The following is an 18,423-nucleotide window of genomic DNA, read 5'->3' as shown; positions in this document are numbered from 1 at the left end:
CAGAAAAAGTAAATATACCATGTATATGCGAAAAGATGTGAGACATGTGTACACATAGAAGTGTCATCAGGACATTCAGAAGATGTATACAGGTAAATGTAATTTACTTAAACACCAGATGCATTAATAGAAGACTAGATCCCATAGTATGGAATAAAATTTTTTATCTAATAAAACTTTCTTTAATAATATTTGCCCTCTGTGGTTATGCATTTCAGTCATTTTTTTCAGATAGGAAGTGCCCAGCCTCCTTCCATAGACATTGAACTGTGGCATAAAAACATTTAAGAGTCCAGTTTCTCAATCAAAAACTATAGAATCACCTTATGAAAAACTGTAAAAATTAATTTTGCATAAAAGCTATTTTGACAACACAAAAAGCCATTAACCCAGCATGCATGAGTGCCTCTACCCATCCCCCAAACAAATTCAGCTAAGAAATTCAAGTTGGGAGCGGACACAGACAAACAGACCAGTAAAGTATAGTGTGCATGATAGAAAGTGCCCGCTATGTTTATAGTGCTATCCAGCACCTGGAGAGAAACCAGAAAACCTCCTATTAAATCCTTCTGTGTTTCTAACACTGTTGCAAAGCTATAGTGAATTCTAATTGTATAAACAGTTATGGGGAAATGTGAGAAAGTGTGAGGCCATGTCAAATCAGTGGCACATACGATAAATATATCACAGCATTACGCATGTTGGATATGAATTTTCTGACTAGCAACCCAGATGCATTTACCAAAACTGTCACAAAGTTAGCTAGTTTTCCTGTTTCAGTCTGATTACATAACCAGCTTCGCAAAGCTAAAGCATGTACAGCAGGTCACTTTCCCTTCTCATCAGTTTAGGTGGATTTTATTTTTAATAATACATGATCGCCAATATTTAGAATATGAATAAAATCTGCTGCTCACACAAGCCTAAGAATACATATTTTAAAATGACTGATTGGATACCTTCATGTTTTGTTTAAGGCATGAACAATGGCATATGAATGGGAAGAGCTTCCAGAAAAGCATTATGTCTTTTTGACAAGGCCAGTCCAAGCACATCCCACTAAAGGACTAGCCTCAAGCTGGAAATGATAGACTGTTGTAACACAAGAGTTTTTAACAAAATAAGTTAAAACAAAATTTTTTTTTCTTGCATTTTGTTTGTTTGTTGTTACTCTCAATGTCTGTTTTAAGCACCAGTTGCAATTTTGTGTATTACAACCTCTTCTGAACAACTTTGGATAATGTATCTGCTTCCTTTGTTTTGCATTTTAAATACATGAAACTTTAAAGGTTATTTTTAAATGGCTGCTGCAAAATAAAAAGGATCCAAAAGTGGTCAGGGACCTGGTCTAATGCACTTTCGAAAGTCCATTATAAAGATGAATATAAAAGCAAATGGTAGGTTTTCTGTAGACCCACAAACCACATTTAGCTATAAGAAACATATTGTGCATAGTTATTAATTTTTTCTTCAGAGAGTGATATGTTTACTAGATCTACATTCTCAGTTTACCAGAGTATGGGGGTTTCTACTTTACTAAAGCCAGGATCCTTTCGCAGTTCCCAATAAGTGTCATTAGAAACCCAGCTCTCTCTTTGATTGGCATCGATAACTTTTCTGCAAAAGCAAAAAAAGACAAAACAAACCCAGATGAAAATTGTCTTAATAAAGGTTTGATTTAATATTTTAAAAGGATAAAGCATAAACATCAGAGATTTAAAAATAAAACAATTTCATAACCTGTGTTAAAAGTGAAGGCATTTTAGAATATCTAAGGATCCAATTCTACCATCTGATTCATAGAACCCTGCACCCATGTGACGCCCTATTGACTTCAATGGACTCTGTGTGTCTGTATGTGTCCAACCATGTAGACGAAATTGCAAGTTGGGAGCCTGATTTACTTCCACCATTTGTGCTGTTTGTTTCCTTTCTGCATTTCACTCATTTTCTACAATAAAATTATGCCAATCATTTTCACCAGTTAAGGGAATGTTTTAATTAAAACAAACAAAAAAGCAACCACACTACCTCTCCCCGCAAAAACAAAACAAAAACCAGAGTAATTACAATTTGAAAAACGACCTTAAAAATTCTGTTCAAGTTGTTTTAAACCTTCTTTCCACCACCACTTTCTTTTTTTAAATTACACAGCTAAATTTAGGACAAAAATGAGTTGATACATTTCCTTTGGTATTTCCTTCTCCACTATTAAGTTTGAGGCACATTGGCAGGGTGATCTGAAGAAATATTTAAGACTATTGCCCACGTCTTACTTCTCTTGTGGACTAACTGGGAACGTCAGCTTCCTAGTTTGGTTAACCAGTATTAAATTAATTTAAAAATATGTTAAAATTGCTTCAGATATGGGTCAGAGATCCGAAAATATTTCTTGGAATTGGATTGTTTCCATCTTTTCACTTCTTTATTACACTACCCTGGGCCTGCCTATTTAAGAGGCAGATGCCCTCTGCATTGACCTCTTATGTTGGTGGCTGCACAGAAAACAAATTATAGACTTATTACTGAAATCACTTTACTCACTTAAAAAATTTTGGTTTGTATTCAATGTTGTTCTCCTCCATGTTCCGCCTTCGACTTCTCTGGAGTTCCTCTATTCTTTGCTTTTCTGTGGCTGCTGCTTCTACATTTCCTTCTTCCAAAAGTCTATACAGATAACAATGGATCTTTTAGTAAATATACAATCTCATCTTCTGTAAAAGCACATTGTGTAACAACATTGCCAGAAAAACATTCATCCCAGAAAACAAGGCCAGAAGCCTAGAAAAGCTATTTGTCCTTGAAAAGAGCTACTGAGTTCTATGCACCAGCTTTAAGGCCATTCAAAAGTAAAATTATTTAATTTATACTTCGGAATCTGAAATATAATTTCTTAGTCTTGTTTACATTTTCAGCTCCTCAGAGCAAGCCTCCTACTCTCTGCACAAACAACAGGATAGGATCCTTCCCTAGCATGCAAGAGAATAATAAGAAACAAGAATCGCTGATATGCTGGCTCACCAGCTACACATGCATGACCTATAGTGAGGCATGTGCATCTCTCCAGCTATCATATGATACTGCCAACAGCAAGTACTACCAATGGGCAAACATTGCTTCTATTCATGGGAGTAGGAAAGGACACGCCAGAGCATGTATTTGCTGGAACTTTCTGGAATTCTTCCTCTGCCAGAAGAATCCCCATAGCACCAGGATCTCTGTATGCTTCCCTTTCCTGAACTGGATAAGCCAAGACTTTTACTGTAACATTTAACATTTTCTTTTCTAGCAAAATCTAAGGCATAGCACATATTATAGTGCAGATCTGGGAAAAATTCAATGCTGGGGTTCAAACTCTGCCATAAAACAATCATAAATATTAAACATATAAATGAGCTTTCTTGCCTCTGATCTGGCCTGAATCGTGCATCTGTTGTTGGAAGAATATCTTTCAATACAGGATCTAACTCATTGAGTTCAATAGCGAACCTTGTAAAGCCATAATAACGTTCATAGTGGGTTGGCATGGAGCCTGTATAAACATATTTAAGAAAGAAAAATGCTTATTTTACTATTTTTATAAACACATACACAGAGCCCAATGAATTTATAAAGCTATAATAGACAATAAAATATTTATACATTCTAATTCCTTTATTTGATATAATTTTAAAATGTATCAAATATTATTTTCTAGGTAGAACGTCTTTCATTTAATATGAATGGTAACTTATTACACAGTAGAGTTATTTACATAACAGATCAAGACTTTTAAAATCTTTCTTTGCTTTTGGGAAATATCTGAAATATTTCTTCTTTCAAGTTAAAAAATAAATCAGTCTCCACAAAAGCAAATTTACTGGGTCTCCCTCCAAATGTTGGTACCTAAACAGGTTCATAGTGTGTGATTCACCATTGCCCTACGGCTCCTCTCCACCAGTGCAAAATGGGTGTAAAATGCCATCAAATTAGAATAGGGACTGTTTACACTCTGTGATGTTATCTGATAAAATATGACCATGTAGATCATTGCTGCCATCACTGTTATATAATTACTACAAATCTTGTACAAAATGTGGCATGTAAGATGTCTATGAAAGGATATGATTCACTGAATATGATTATGCTATCTTTATTCATGTATCATTTTTGTATTTCAAGTTATGAGTATTGGCTCTATAACTGGATTTCAAATGTTTGCTCCTGGGATAACTGCCACAAGGTATTTAGCCTGCACATCTTGAAGGGACTATTCAAATTAAGTTGCTCATCAAGGAACACTTAACTCACAATGGACCATGGGAGACACCTATCTACACTTAATGGACTTTCCTGCTATGACTAAGCGAAATTATGCAGGGACATGTGACTTGCCCAGGTGACTCCAAACTCCATCTTTTACCTGTAATTTTCCACTAGCTGTGCTAAGAGCTTTGTTTGAAACAATGGATTTCCCTCCACATGTCAGAAGCTATAAAAGGCCCTGGAAACATCTCCATTTGGCCTCTTTCCTGCTCCAGCCACTTTCCTGCTCAAATCTCTGGACTTATATTAACGGGAGCATTCTAAACAAGGATTTGGAAGCAACCAGAGACTTGACTTAAGCCAGCAGTTTATTTCATCACTGCGACAAGCCCAAACCAAGAACTTTGCAATTATTGTATAGCATTTGATTCCTTTAACCAATTTTAACTCTCACCTTTCTTTATTTTTTTTATAAACAAACCTTTAGATTTTAGATATTAAAGGATAGGCAATAGCATGATTATTGGGTAGGATATGAGTTATATATTGACCAGGGTGCGTGGCTGGTCCTTCGGGATCAGAAGAACCTTTCATTTGATGAAACTGGTTGTAAGGAACCACTCATCATTAAGTCTAGTGTTTTTGGTGATGATACAAGGGCTGGAATGCCTAAGGAAACAGCTGTAATCTGACTTCTTGTTAGCCAGTGTGGTGAAACAAAAGTTTACTTTTGTTGCTGGTCTGGTATATCTTAAGGGAAAATAACCACCAGTTTTGGGGTGTATCTGCCCTATTTCTCAGCAGTTTGTCCTGAATTTGCTATTCTCAGTTGTGACCCACAAAGGCACAGCTACACACCCACTTTGCTCTAGAGTAAGGAGGTGCATGGTAATGGTGGTTTGAACCCTCATTGTCTCTTTAAGCAAGTAAGCAATTTTTAAGAAACTTAAGTCAATGGGAACCGCAAGTGCGCACTACCTTTTAAAACCAGACCATTAGGGCAATAAGGGATTGACACGAACCTGTTTCTCCTTTCACTTATACTGGTTTTACACCAATGTAATTCCGTTTAATCCAATGAAGATACCCTGATCTGCACAGCTGTGAGAGGAGGATAAGGCTAACATTTACATTTTCCTTTCTCCAAAATCAAATTATTTCCTCAGATTATGTTTCCAACATGATAAATACCCGTGACCAAATTTTAGCCTCAGATTTGGAGTAAAATCTAAAAAATGACTCATGAGATGGAGCACACAAACTTTTTAGATACTTTTACATTTATAATAAAAGATACCGATAGCTGCTCTGCCAATTCCTCATTATTTATCTAGCTGTATATTCTGTTTCTCCGTTTGTATTTAAAAAGGGAGGCTAAAAGCAGCTTTTCACGAGACTAAAGCCACCTGAAGGATTTCAGTTGACCAGAATTTTCTTACCTGGTCTCCATATACATTTTGCTGAAGGTGCAACCCCACAGTACAGCCCTTCATGCCACTTTCCAAAGAGGCGATGCACCACCTTTCCTTCTTGGTCCATGACAATCCCTTGGACTTCATTTACATTTGAATTCCAATAATTCACCTGAAAATGTACCAAAGTGAAAAAAGTGAACAAAGTTGATTTCCTTGTCACACTGTATATCACACTATCCCACTGCATACTTCTTCTAAAAATTGTGACACGTAAAAGTCAACTGCGGCCAGATCCTCAACAGAGGAAAATTAGAGGCTATTAATTTCTTGAAATTGAAGACATGCATAAGGATATGACATCTTTGCAATTCTGCTACAAAAATTATCTCAGCAAATCTATACAGAATTAGCTTGCCTAGCAGACGTCTACCCGGTTTAGATTATAAAGTCTTAATGGGCTGTGACTCCATCATTAGGTATCTTTTTTCCAGTACCCGGCACATTGTTGGCACCTCAGGAATTAGAATTTAGTCCAATTAAATATCATTTACATTAAAACACAAAACAGAAAATGGCAGCCTGGAACATTCTGGAACAACATAATATGCTGAGCTTTTGTGTTGATCTCTAAAACTAACTAGGGAAAAGTTTCCTTGTATATCTCAACATACTTTTAAACAAGTGGATTACAATGAAAAATGTTTGGTTCACAATATTTTATAGATAGTGTGACAGGGTAAGGCCAGAAGGCTATAGGAAAGTAGTGAGAAACAGGTGTGTTAGCCCCAGGCTAAACAAATCCCTGTTACCATGGTAACCAAATGGCAGTTGCTCCAGGTTAATCAAGACACCTGGGGCCAATTAAGATCCTTCCAGAAAGCAGTGGAGACAGCTTGGTTGATTAGGACACCTGGCTGAAACTAGTTAAAAGCCTCCCAGTTAGTCAGGTGTGTGTGTGGAGGGGGGGGTGTCAGGAGCTGTAGGAGGAAGTCACGCTGCTGGAGAAACGGAGCAGTACAAACCCTATCAGGCACAAGAAAGGAGGCCGTGAGGTAAGGGTGATGTAGATATTGAGGAAGTGGGGGCTGCTGTGGGGAAATGACCCAGGGAACTGTACTCGTCCTGTTTCCAAAATGTCAGCTACCAAGTGATGCTACTATCAGGGTCCCTGTGCTGGAGCCCAGAGTAGAGGGTGGGCCTGGGCTCTCCCCCGCAACTAATCACTGAGACTGGGAGACAACAGAGACTGTGCGAGGGAAGATAGCTTCTCCTCACCTCCCTTGCTGGCTTATGATGAAAATGGCTCAGTAGGCTGTGACCCTTGCCTCTAGAGAGAGAAGGGCTACATGGAGGGTCACAGTGAGCCTCTGAGGCTAGCGTAATCCGCCAGGAAGCACGGGACCCACTGAGACAAGGTCAGAGCTTTGTCACAATAGGAAAACAACAGAATCATAGAAGTGTAGAACTAGAAGGGACCTCAATAGGTCATCTAGTCCAGTTCCTGGCACTCAAGGCAGGACTAACTAATAACATAACAGAATGTTTCTGCATAAGAATCTATATATATTACAAATGCTTCTTATCTGCCACTGATGGGTGGTTCCAGATTCTGCATCAAAGTTATCTTTTGTCCCACCTCAATCTACTGCCAATCCCCATAATGACTGCAATTTAAAACAAAGAAAATCGGAATACTAGGTGCATCAACATATATATGTTTACTGAACATAGCAGTATTTTCTGGTGAAAATAGCAGTCTGGTTGTTTGTAACAGGGTTCAAGCTCATTTAATTATCTGTGCACACTGGTAATATATAGTCTTTTCACCAGTCAGATTCCTACACCATTCTGTAGTAGGAACAGACCCGCTCCTTAAAGTTAAAAAATCAGACGTATATTTTTTCTCTTCCCAGACGCCTAAGCTGCTGCCACTGCCACTCTAAAGACTGGCAAATTCTTTGCCCAGATCCTGTTACCTAAATGGGGGGGGGGGACTACTTTCATCCCACAGCACCCTGTATTTGCTTTCTCTCATTCTCTCCAATGTCCTCCTTTTCTCAGGCATTTCTATTCCCTTCCCTTTTACCTTTAAACAGTCTGGTTCCGAAGCACTGACCAAGTCCTGACCTGAGACAAGCTACAATGCATCACTGCAGCAACTGAGGTGGGCCTTTTGACATTGAAGTGTATGTAGCAACACCAGTGATAATAAACTCATTATTTTAATTATTTTTACAAAAAAATTAAGCTCTAGCAGATCCATCTTACTGTTTTTATACAGAACTATCACCAGGATATATAAATACAATGAAGCAGAACACCATTATTCTAAATAGATACGAAACTTAGGATCAAATTCAAATTAGAACAGTCTAAATCCAGAGTAACTGCTCTGAAGGACAGAGTTCCTCCTGGTTTTTACTGGCCTAATAGAACAGAATTTGGCCATTTGCATTTTAAAATTAAAAAAATAGTAATGTATTGTCAATGATGCTGACATCAAATGGGCACAGACACACACTGACATCAAATGGGCTGGTCCAGCAACAACAGAGACATGTTAATACTGGCAGACATCTCAGATCACAATTTAGGTGAAGTTTTGTTATTGGGCTTCTTACCCGATAAGATAGCAGTGACGATACAGAACAGGGAAGAAGGAATTTAGGGGAACAGCAGACGACTGAGAAGACAGAGGAAACTGTAGCCAGGTCTCGGCTAAGAAAATAGTTCTGCTTACTTTTTGTCATATATTACCGTTGCATGACAAATCATAAATTACCTTGACAAATGTGAGTTTACAAATACAAACACTGCTTTTTGTGTTTCTGATAGTTATTTCTCCATAATGCTCTATCCATCTCCTTCCACTAAGGATGTTGTGTATGCAGGTGGTGACTTTGTTCCACACGTAGTAATCTCCATACCTGGGAATAATGTTAGTATATAATTGGTAATGTAAATTACATTTCAATATTACTGACAAAAAGTGAAATCCAGCCAGATAATCACATACACAAAATAAGATATCCCTCAAAAACATCTGAATCAGTAGTCTGGCTCATTAAAAGTGTGGATTCCACACTATTATTCCCCATTATTAATCCTAAATTATTCTATATGGGTGAAATTCACGAGAGGCTCTGTGGACCACTAAAGTCCTGCATTAAAGGCTCAATCCCTGTAGTACTGAACACTTTGGTCCTGATCAGCGACTTCATTAGCATTAGATTTAAAGTTCAGCATGATCTACAATGCTGTGGTGGACTAGAGTCCTGGTTACCATGTATTTCTCTCAGATGCAATGGGAACTAATAAAAGTAAAATAGGTCTGAAATAGAAAGAATAGAGACGAAGTGGGGAGCAGTAACTCAATGGCATATTGTCCCCTTTCCTGAGAATTCCTCTGGCAACTCCACGCAGTCAGAGCTTCCCCAGTCCTGGGGGTTGGGAGGATGGAGCCAGAGAGCAGATGCTATACATGGCATGCTCCCCTCTGAACCTGTCAGATAGCCAGGCCAATAGATATATGCAGGAGGCGACGTTGATCTTTTGGTATTAGCTTCCACTTTGTGACAAGATGGAGGAAAATGTAAGAAAGATTCCCTACAGAAGCTGTGCTGCCAAAGGGCGGAGTGCACCCAAGATCTAAGATCTGCAGATGGGGTTTGGGAGGCCACACACTGCTTGACCTCTGTGACCAAATCCCCTCTTCCCTCCCTGAGGGCTACATTTGAAAGAAGCCATTTGGCCCTGTCTACACTACAGAAGATTGTGAAACATTTCCCTGTTGTGTTAATCCTGGTTCAGATGAGCCCAGCATTAGCACCCTTGAGAGCCCTACTGCAGACATAGCGCCAGCTGCCGACAGAGTTGAACGGATTTGCTCCGGGCAGCTCAGCACTCCAACGACTGGGTATGGAGTTATGCCTCCTCACATGCACCTATTTTCCTCTACCAGTGAGATGCTTTTAGAGAGTTCCCTGGTTTTCCCTCCAAGTGCCTGACTGACTAAGCCTTCAGCCTCCAACAATGCTTCATCACCTCATCCTGCAATGGGAGATCAGAGCAGGGAGCTCACATCCTGCCAGCTGCTAATCATGTAGGATCTCTACTCCCCCCTTCACAATCCATCCAGCCCTCAGAAGGAAGAGTAACTGCCTAGATTTAAAACAAAACAACAACAACAAAAAACAGCCGAAGGAAACAAGACAGTAACTTACTTTGGAAAAGTCACATTCAGTGTTCCAATTGGCAGGATTTCCATTGATTTCCCCCAGAACTTATTTTTCCATCTGATATCTAAATAATAGTGAAATATTAGAAAATTACAAAAGACCAAAATATTATACTTTCTGAGATCTATGCCACTAAATGGCATACCAGATGATCTATGCCAGACTGCCTGTTTTGAACAGAACATTAACCTGCTTTGAAGACAGAAAAAGGGTTATTCCGGAGGGACCACCTTATGTCAGAGAGGCTAATGTACCCCTTGTCTTCTAACAGATAACAGTGTGTTCTGTATAAAGCTTTAAATAAAGACAGCCGAACAAATAAACATAATTCAAGTCACTCTGGCAGTGATGATAAAATACTGCATCAGCTCGTTCCTTACAGTTTAAAATTGAAACACTTTAGAGCAACAGCCAGCATAACTTAATATAATAACTCTACTAATCTCTTAAATAAATTCAAGAGAACTACATCCCTAATTATAATAATTTTGAGATCATAACATTTTTATATGATTAAAAACTTGATCTTTAGGCTTTTGAATTAAAATATATACCTTGCCAAAACACAAAATTCTTTGATTCACAGTGACAGGCAGAAACGGGTGGATGATGGCTAACCTGGAAAAAGAAATTACAGTGAGGACTTGTTTAACACAAAAGAAGTCTTTCATTTTTAAAAATCAGTGCACCCAACAGTTACCTCAAGTTAAAAACTGTACAGTCATGTATATTACAAGAAAACAAACACACAAAAAGCCTCAGCATGTTTAACGTGAAGTAGACTTTATTTTTACAGCCTCCTACATTAAAGAATATATTTTACATAAATCATTTTAGTTTCTTTTACATTTTTTTCTGGATTTAACAACTTTCACGTCAAACTCTATTTACTCTAGTGGGAATAGAAGCTCTTAACTATAAAGAGAAATTAAAGTCACTCCGCTGTCCAAAGAAATGAAGATTTACATAGAAACAGGTTTTACCTGCTCTGAGAAAAATCGGAATCCTTTGTCTTCCCTAATACATTCATAAGTCTCACCGAGCACTGGATTGAATGGCTTGCTTCCTGCTCTGTAGTAAGTGGAGGCATACCCTGAAGCTGCAAAGGCAGCTATAAGAACCTGTTAAAACACAGAAAAACAGCTAAAGATTCCTCGGTATGCTCTCTCATCATTGTCAATTGTGCGGGCAGCAATGTGAATAAATGTATCATTTAAAAACACTTAATTGCCCCTTTATTCGTTCACTATTTGAAGGGCTACATAGTAACAGAAAACTATCTATGTCCTGCAAAGTAATGAATGGAAAGGAAAGCCTGCAGCATCTGGTTATTTATGTGTCTGAATAATACACAAACTTTTGGGCGGCACATCACCATAGCCTCTGGGCACACAGAAAACATAAAACAATACAATAGGATCTTGCTAATCTATACAGCCCATAATTCACAAACAAAAACTGATGAGCTCTCACCATTCCTCAGCAGAGGTTTAATGGCAGAGTTTGTATTAGCTGAAGTCTCACAATATTAAGAATTTATTACGTTTACGAAATATACTACAGAACATTCACTATTTGCTTTGAAGTGCCATTATAGAGGCATTGGAAATGATGACTTCACAGTTGAAGTTGTACTGATATTTTCATTTAGAGAAGGATTAAGATCCCTTTGTTTCTTCCTTTAAATTCAGATTAAATTTTGTCTCCAAATTTGGCACAATAATTCTTTAGAGGACAACTGAATTCTCTATGTAATATTTTTGATAAAATATTTAATAACTTTACAGTTGTGGCCAGATTTTCAAAATTTTGAAATTTTGTTCTGTTCTTCCTCACATTTGTTTGGGCTCTTCTAGCTAAACAACCAAAGTTCCCACAAACTTCAGAATTCTCTCTCTCTCTCTCTCACACACACACACACACACACAGACCCAACTGTCACATTGCACATAGGCCACTTTTGAACTTTACACTTATGGCATGTCTACACTGCCCTATAGATTGGACTACAGGGCTGCGAACAGCAGTGCGCACAAAAGTGCCGTGCAGTAACTCCCCTGTGTGGACACTGCAGACATGAACTAAAAGGTTCCCGGTTCACATTAAGGTCTATGTTAATACAAAGTAGGAACGTTTTAGTTCGCACCTGCAGCATCCATGTGAGGGAGATACAGGGAAGCACTCTGGGGTGCACTGCTATTCACACATCCACAATCTGAATTGTGGGACAATGTAGACATGTCTGCTGTTTTGGGCCACCCAGGCAGTACAAAATGGCTGTATTTTAGCCATAACTGACTAGAAGATAATTCCTCTCACTCTCCGCTGGCATAAAGCTGGCAGAGGTGGGGAGCTGCCTCCTTCACCAGATGTCCCCCCACCCCAGTGCAGGGAGAGGAGGAGGGGCATCTCAGGGATGCAGCAAAGTATACCTAGTTCTCTACTGGCGTGAAGTCTCTTAGGGTATGTCTACACTGCAATAAAACACCTGCCGTTGGCCTGGGTCAACTGACTTGGGTTCACAGGGCTCAGGCTGCAAGGCTATAAAACTGCAGTGTAGACGTTAGGGCTCGGGTTGGAGCCTGGGCTCTGGGACACCACGGTGCAGGAGAGTCCCTCAGTCTGAACATGTACACTGCAATTTTATAGCCCCGCAGCCCAAGCCCTGTGAGCCAGAGTCAGCTGACGTGGGCCAGCTGTGAGTGTTTTATTGCAAGTATAGACATACCCTGAGGGACCTTAGCAGTAACTTAGGCTAGGGCCAGATGGTGCAGGATTGGGGAGTTGCAATTGGTCCAGGACTGCCCTTCCCTTTTGTGCCTGAGCTCTGCTCAGGGTCTGTGGACAATCTGGCCCATAAAAAGATATTCTCCTCATTCAGGATAAACTAACTGAGTTTTCAATCTTAATGTTCTTTCATCATAGGTTTTTTGGTATAATTTCCTAGGTTTTTAAAAAAGCAAACTGCAAAAACAGAAATTCCATCATGCAGCATCGTAGTGACACCCACATGATTCATCAGCAGGATTGGAACCTTTAGATCCATTGTAGAACACTCTGTTACTTGAGCTAATTGAGTAAAAAGATAGCAGCAGCTGGTTGTCATCCTCTGAATGGACTAGCACTAGAGGGCGATGAGACACTTTCCCAGTTGGTTTCACGGATATTTGCTGACAACAGAGGACTCAGAAATCTTGGGTTCCATTCTAGGCTAAGGAGGGGAATGTGCTCTAATCTGCTCATTCCCCCCAAGCATGATCCTTTCTGGCCCTATCCCTCCAGCCTATCCCTGCCCTATTCGTGTCTCTTCCCCCCGCCCCATGGCTCACTGTCCCAGTCCCATTCTCTTCTCCTAACCAATCCCACCCTCCATTCTTCAGGCTTCTCATTCCAGTCTCAGTCTCCCGTATCTGTACTCCCTATCCTAACCTCTTCCAGTCTCATCCTGCCCCACCAGGCTGCTTGCCCAGCCAATCCCACTCAGCTCCTCATCCAATCTGACTCTTCCCTTCCCCGGCCTCCCATCACTCCCACACCTATGTTACCCCTGCCTACTGGCTCCCAGTCGCAGTCTCTTTTCCTCCAGTTCTGCCACCAAGCCCCAAGCAGGATGCAGCACTCACTGGCACAGATCCATCGTCTTTAGCGCCTTGAGGAAAGAGAAGTTGCTGAGGGCAAGAATGCGAACCGACGAAGGAAGTGTGGATGGGGTATTGAATGATATCACTGCTTATTTCCTTGCTTTTTACAGTTTGCCTTGGTGGCCTATGCAGTCTAACAACCTTCACTCACAGTTAACATTTATGTGTGGGTATCCTTAATAAGAAACTACACTAACTAAATAAATGTACAAGTATGCAGATATAATATCCCCAAGCTTTTTATTGTGTTTGGGTGTTTACTCACTAATTTGCAAAATTCACCATGTGCTTCCCAGTCATTAGTGAGATTTAGTGAGGTATAAACTCAATAATACTTATAGACACTCTCTATAGAATATAAATGTAAGCGATGTCCACAATGGGCAAGCAAACCAAGACAAAGATATAATCACCATTGCCTATTGTACCAACAGCAAACTACTTAGTTGTTACTCTCAAACTCAGGAAAATATCTTATACAAATGGTGTACACACTGGACACTGATAAACCAAGGAAGAAAACTGTATAGCCAAGGACTTTTAAATGAAATCCTATGGCCACCAATCCCCATTTATTCAATCCTAGGAACCAATCCCCATATGAACTGTAATTATAGGAAATGGGGTTGGAGTAGGGAGAAATGCCTAATCCAGCCAGGTACTAGATCATTCAGGGTTATCAGATCATAACTAATAGCTGGAATTGCATCCTGAAATGATGTGGAACTTTGAGCGGAGCACAGAGCCCTGCGATAGAGCACCCATGGAAAAAAATTAGTGTGTACTTAGCACCCACCGACAGCCAGCTCCCCCGCTTCCTCCCAGCACCTCCCATCCGCAGCGATGAGCTGTTCTGCAGCATGCAGGAGGCGCAGGGGAAGAGGGGGTAGGAGCGGGGACGGGGCGCACTCAGGGGTGGAACTGGGCGGGAAGAGGCGGGGCAGTGGTGGAGCAGGGGGAAGAAGAGGTGGGGTGCGGGCTTGGGAGAAGTGGGGATGGGGGCTGGGGCAGAGCAGGGGTGGAGGCTTGGGGGAAGAGAGTCGGTGGGGGTGACGCCTGGGGCGGAGTGGCGGCGGGGGGTGGAGCATCCCTGGGGCCCGGAGGAAGACACCACCTGTGCAGACATATGCTTTCAAACAGAGGAAGCAGGCAATCCCCATCAACTAGTTCAGGTGTTTTCTCTCACTACCTCATTGGACTGAGCCTCAACTAGTGCATTGTCATTTCAACCTCTTTTAATCCAGAAATTAGAAAGCCATGAGACTGTAGACGAATAGGCACCACCCCTATGGGTGTTCCAGGGCTGGAGCACCCACAGAAAAAAATAGTGAGTGCTCAGCACCCACCAGCAGCCCCCCCCAAAGTCAGCTCTGCCCTTTCCCCCCAGTGCCTCCTGCTCGCCGGTGGGCCCTGTCGATCAGCTCCTTCCCCTCCCGCCTACTGCCAACCAGCTGTTCAGCAGCGTGCAGGAGGTACTGTGGTGTGAGGGTAGTGATGGTGGGCTGTGCTCGGAGGAAGGGGGCGGAACAGGGTGGGGCGGGGTCACAGCTGAGAAGAGGCGGGAGTGGGGTGGGGGCTTGGGGAAGGGGCGGGGTGGGGGCAAGGCCTGGGGCGGAATGGGGATCGAGCACCCTATGGCAACTCAGAAAGATGGCGCCTCTGATGAGATCAGCATCATCTGGATGCTGATGGAATTACGGTTCCAAAAGTCTCGCAATTTCTCTGGGCAATCTCACATATACAATGAACCAGGGGAATGACAAAATGGAACCCTGTGCAGGATACACACAAGAGCCCCTGGGGAAGATGAGAAAAATCTAAGCTTTTGCATATACAAAGTTGTGCTGTACTAAATTTATTACCATGCGTTCGTATGGATCATCAGTTTCAGCAGCTTTGTCCAGGAGTTCACTGTATTCCAGTTCTTCACAAAGGTGTTGTAAAGTATTAAGAGGTTCATTTAGTTCAACTGGCATGGAGACTTTGGAGAGATCTTTGCCAATATTATTTCTCAAAATATTCCACAGATTGATATTACTGGTATCAGGACAGGGAGCTGGGAGACAAGTCCGACGTCCATTCCTGAATGCACCTCCTGCTAGCTCACCATTAAGAACTGCATGGGGGGAGAAGAAGAGGAAGAAAATATAATTGTATTGAAATCTCCCCTTTAAAAACATAACAAAATTCATTCATGGGACCAAATTCACCACTGGAATTGCACTACAGGTGCAATTCCATTGATTTCAGCTGAATTGTGCCTGATTATACCAGCAGTAAATTTGGCTCATGATCTGAAAACAAATGTAATTTTCTGAAGTTTTTTAAAAATATGGTGTATACTTTGTCGGAAAACGTTGTCTGCAACACTGGTGTTGTCCTCAGATATGTTATCACTCACATCACTGATATAGGATTCATCATCAGAAGCCTACAGAAGAAAAAATTTAAAAATTAGTGAATGAAATCCAGGACATCACTTATACAGTAAAAACACAAATAAATTAAGCAAAACAAACATTCAAAGGAACCACGTTTAGCCTGGCAGAGCTAAAATTAGGTCTACCAGGTTTGATTCAGTTTGCATGTGCAAAGAACAAATCCCCTAATAGCACCAAGAGAAATTTTATGCTCATTGAATTTTACTGAATTAAGTGTTATGGAGCCAAACAAAGACCTTCAAATTTATTTCACTTATGACTCTATCTTAGACTTTGTTCACCCGTAGGCCTGGTCTACACTGGGGGGGAGGTCAATCTAAGATACGCAACTTCACCTACGAGAATAGCGTAGCGGAATTCGACGTATCTTAGATCAACTTAGAATCACTTACTTTGCATCCTCGCGGCGCGGGATCGACGGCCGCTGCTCCCCTGTCGACTCCACTTCTGCCTCTCGCCCTGGTGGAGTTCCGGAGTCGACGGCAGAGCAATCGGGGATAGATTTATCGTGTCTACGCTAGATGCGATAAATCAATCCCGAATAGATCGATCACTACCCGCCGATCCGGCGGGTAGTGAAGACATGGCCTTAGTGTGTCCACGCCCACTCCTGTTGAAGTCTCCCCCTAGGGCAGAGGTGGGCAAACTATGGCCTGCGGGACTGTCCTGCCCAGCCCTTGAGCTCCCGACCAGGGAGGCTAGCCCCCGGCCCCTCCCTTGCTGTCCTCCCTCCTCCGCAGCCACACCACCACGTGGGCAGCATGGCTGGCTCTCGCCAGGCTGTGTGGCTGCGAGCTCCTGCTGCTCTGAGCGGCATGGTAAAGGGGCGGGGAGGTTGGATAAGGGGTAGGAGGTTCCAGGAGACAGTCAGGGGACAGGGAGCAGGGGCGGTTGGATGGGTCAGGGGTTCTTTGGGGGGCAGTCAGGGGGCGGGAAGTGGGAGGGGGTGGATGGGGGCAGGGGCCAGGCTGTTTGGGGAGGCACAGCCTTCCCTACCCGGCCCTCCATACAGTTTCGCAACCCTGATGTGGCCCGCGGGCCACAAAGTTTGCCCACCCCTGCCCTAGGGAGAGGATAAGAGAACAAACAACACTTAATTAGATGTTAGTCACATTGCTTAATGCAGTAGTGTAAGGAGCTCAGATACTGCAGTGATGAGTGTGGTATAAGCACCTACATAGAAGAGGAGTTGGATCAGGCCCTAAAAGAGCGAAAATGCTAATACAGTCCATCTTCATCTACTTACGTGTCTTTCTCCCCATGTTCTATCACAATACCTGAGGTCAGCTGGGACTCTTTTGCTAACAGGCCCTTATTTTTAAATATCAGGTTTGGAAACATGGCTTTCACAGTACACAGCCCTCGAGCTCTGGAATTTGCTTTCCCTGTGCATCCATCAGAGTACAAATCTGTTGACTTTCAGGTTATGGAGCAACCAGTTCACTTAGGTTTTTGCGTGTGTGTGTGTGTGTATATATGAATAAATGTAATACATTTGCTGAGTTTTTTTGCACAGGTAGGTATCATACAATGAAAAATAAAAATGAACACAAGTATTACTTCTCTCATTTTAAACTGACTTATTGCTAACATCACTCCAACAGATGAAGGAATTTCAAATCAGGAGTTCAAGCCAGTTTTTACCATAATTTGACCTATTTTATTTCCTTCCATTTTAAGTCACCAAAGTTGCTGCTGTGAGACTGTTGTATTGCCTGCTCACACTTAAATGTCATAGCACAACCAAAAAAACGGTTTTACTACCACTGTACTGAAGCAGGAAGTCTGCCTATGGTAGTGACAAAGGGAGGTTGCCAGGTTAATATATTCTCAATGCTTTTCTTCTGTTATAAGTAGAGCTATGTGAATGACTGATTATTTTGGTTTCCTGGCAGTTCCAAAAAACAAAAACAAAAAAACCCACCCAAAATTACTTCTGGGCAGACTCAAAACAAATTTTTTTGAAGCTTTTGGTGAATTGAAAAGTCCAAACAATGAGTTCTGGTTGAACTAAATGTTTTGTTTGGCTTGAAATATAACATTTCATTTAGATTTTGAGCATTTTTTAAAAATAAAATTGAAGAATTTTTTTCTGCTGTGCAGTGCAGTACACCGTACAATACATAGCTGTACATGGCAACAGAGCACAGTGTAGTTTGACACGTTCAAATGTATGGCTATTCAGTCATACAGGGCAAGACTGGGTGCACAAGTGTGGTAACTGCATATGCAAATAGCTAATTAGATCTCTGTGCATACATACAAGGCACACACATATACGTATATATGAATGCATGGTACAGACATATGACCTGGAGTTTGCAATCACAGTAATTGGGCATGCAAAAAAACCTGCATAGTAATTTTATACATGCAATTCTAAAAAACGTGTCTCACAATTTCATTAGTTTATCATACAGGCATCACAAAATGCTCTCTGGTC

General features: G+C 41.3%; 1 protein-coding gene across 13 annotated transcripts in view; it reads right to left on the bottom strand.

Moving 5' to 3' along the window:
- OSBPL6 (oxysterol binding protein like 6) overlaps nucleotides 1-18,423 on the bottom strand; it is a 230,339-nt gene that overhangs the window by 28,039 nt on the left and 183,877 nt on the right. For 9 of the 13 annotated variants that reach the window (XM_073306022.1, XM_073306013.1, XM_073306012.1 and 6 more), the window contains 10 exons: nucleotides 15,883-15,970; nucleotides 15,402-15,655; nucleotides 10,882-11,019; nucleotides 10,453-10,516; nucleotides 9,884-9,962; nucleotides 8,443-8,587; nucleotides 5,685-5,829; nucleotides 3,406-3,532; nucleotides 2,545-2,667; nucleotides 1,513-1,617 (listed from right to left, as the gene is read on the bottom strand). In XM_073306022.1, coding sequence (XP_073162123.1) covers nucleotides 1,513-1,617; nucleotides 2,545-2,667; nucleotides 3,406-3,532; nucleotides 5,685-5,829; nucleotides 8,443-8,587; nucleotides 9,884-9,962; nucleotides 10,453-10,516; nucleotides 10,882-11,019; nucleotides 15,402-15,655; nucleotides 15,883-15,970 — 1,268 coding nt within the window. Of the gene's footprint in view, nucleotides 1-5; nucleotides 1,618-2,544; nucleotides 2,668-3,405; nucleotides 3,533-5,684; nucleotides 5,830-8,442; nucleotides 8,588-9,883; nucleotides 9,963-10,452; nucleotides 10,517-10,881; nucleotides 11,020-15,401; nucleotides 15,656-15,882; nucleotides 15,971-18,423 lie in introns of those variants that run through there. The other 4 variants (XM_073306020.1, XM_073306023.1, XM_073306025.1 and 1 more) reach the window with 1 other exon arrangement.

Source organism: Lepidochelys kempii, chromosome 11 (genome assembly GCF_965140265.1).
Source record: "Lepidochelys kempii isolate rLepKem1 chromosome 11, rLepKem1.hap2, whole genome shotgun sequence".
NCBI lineage: Eukaryota > Metazoa > Chordata > Testudines > Cheloniidae > Lepidochelys > Lepidochelys kempii.
This window is presented reverse-complemented; position numbering and strand designations above follow the sequence as displayed.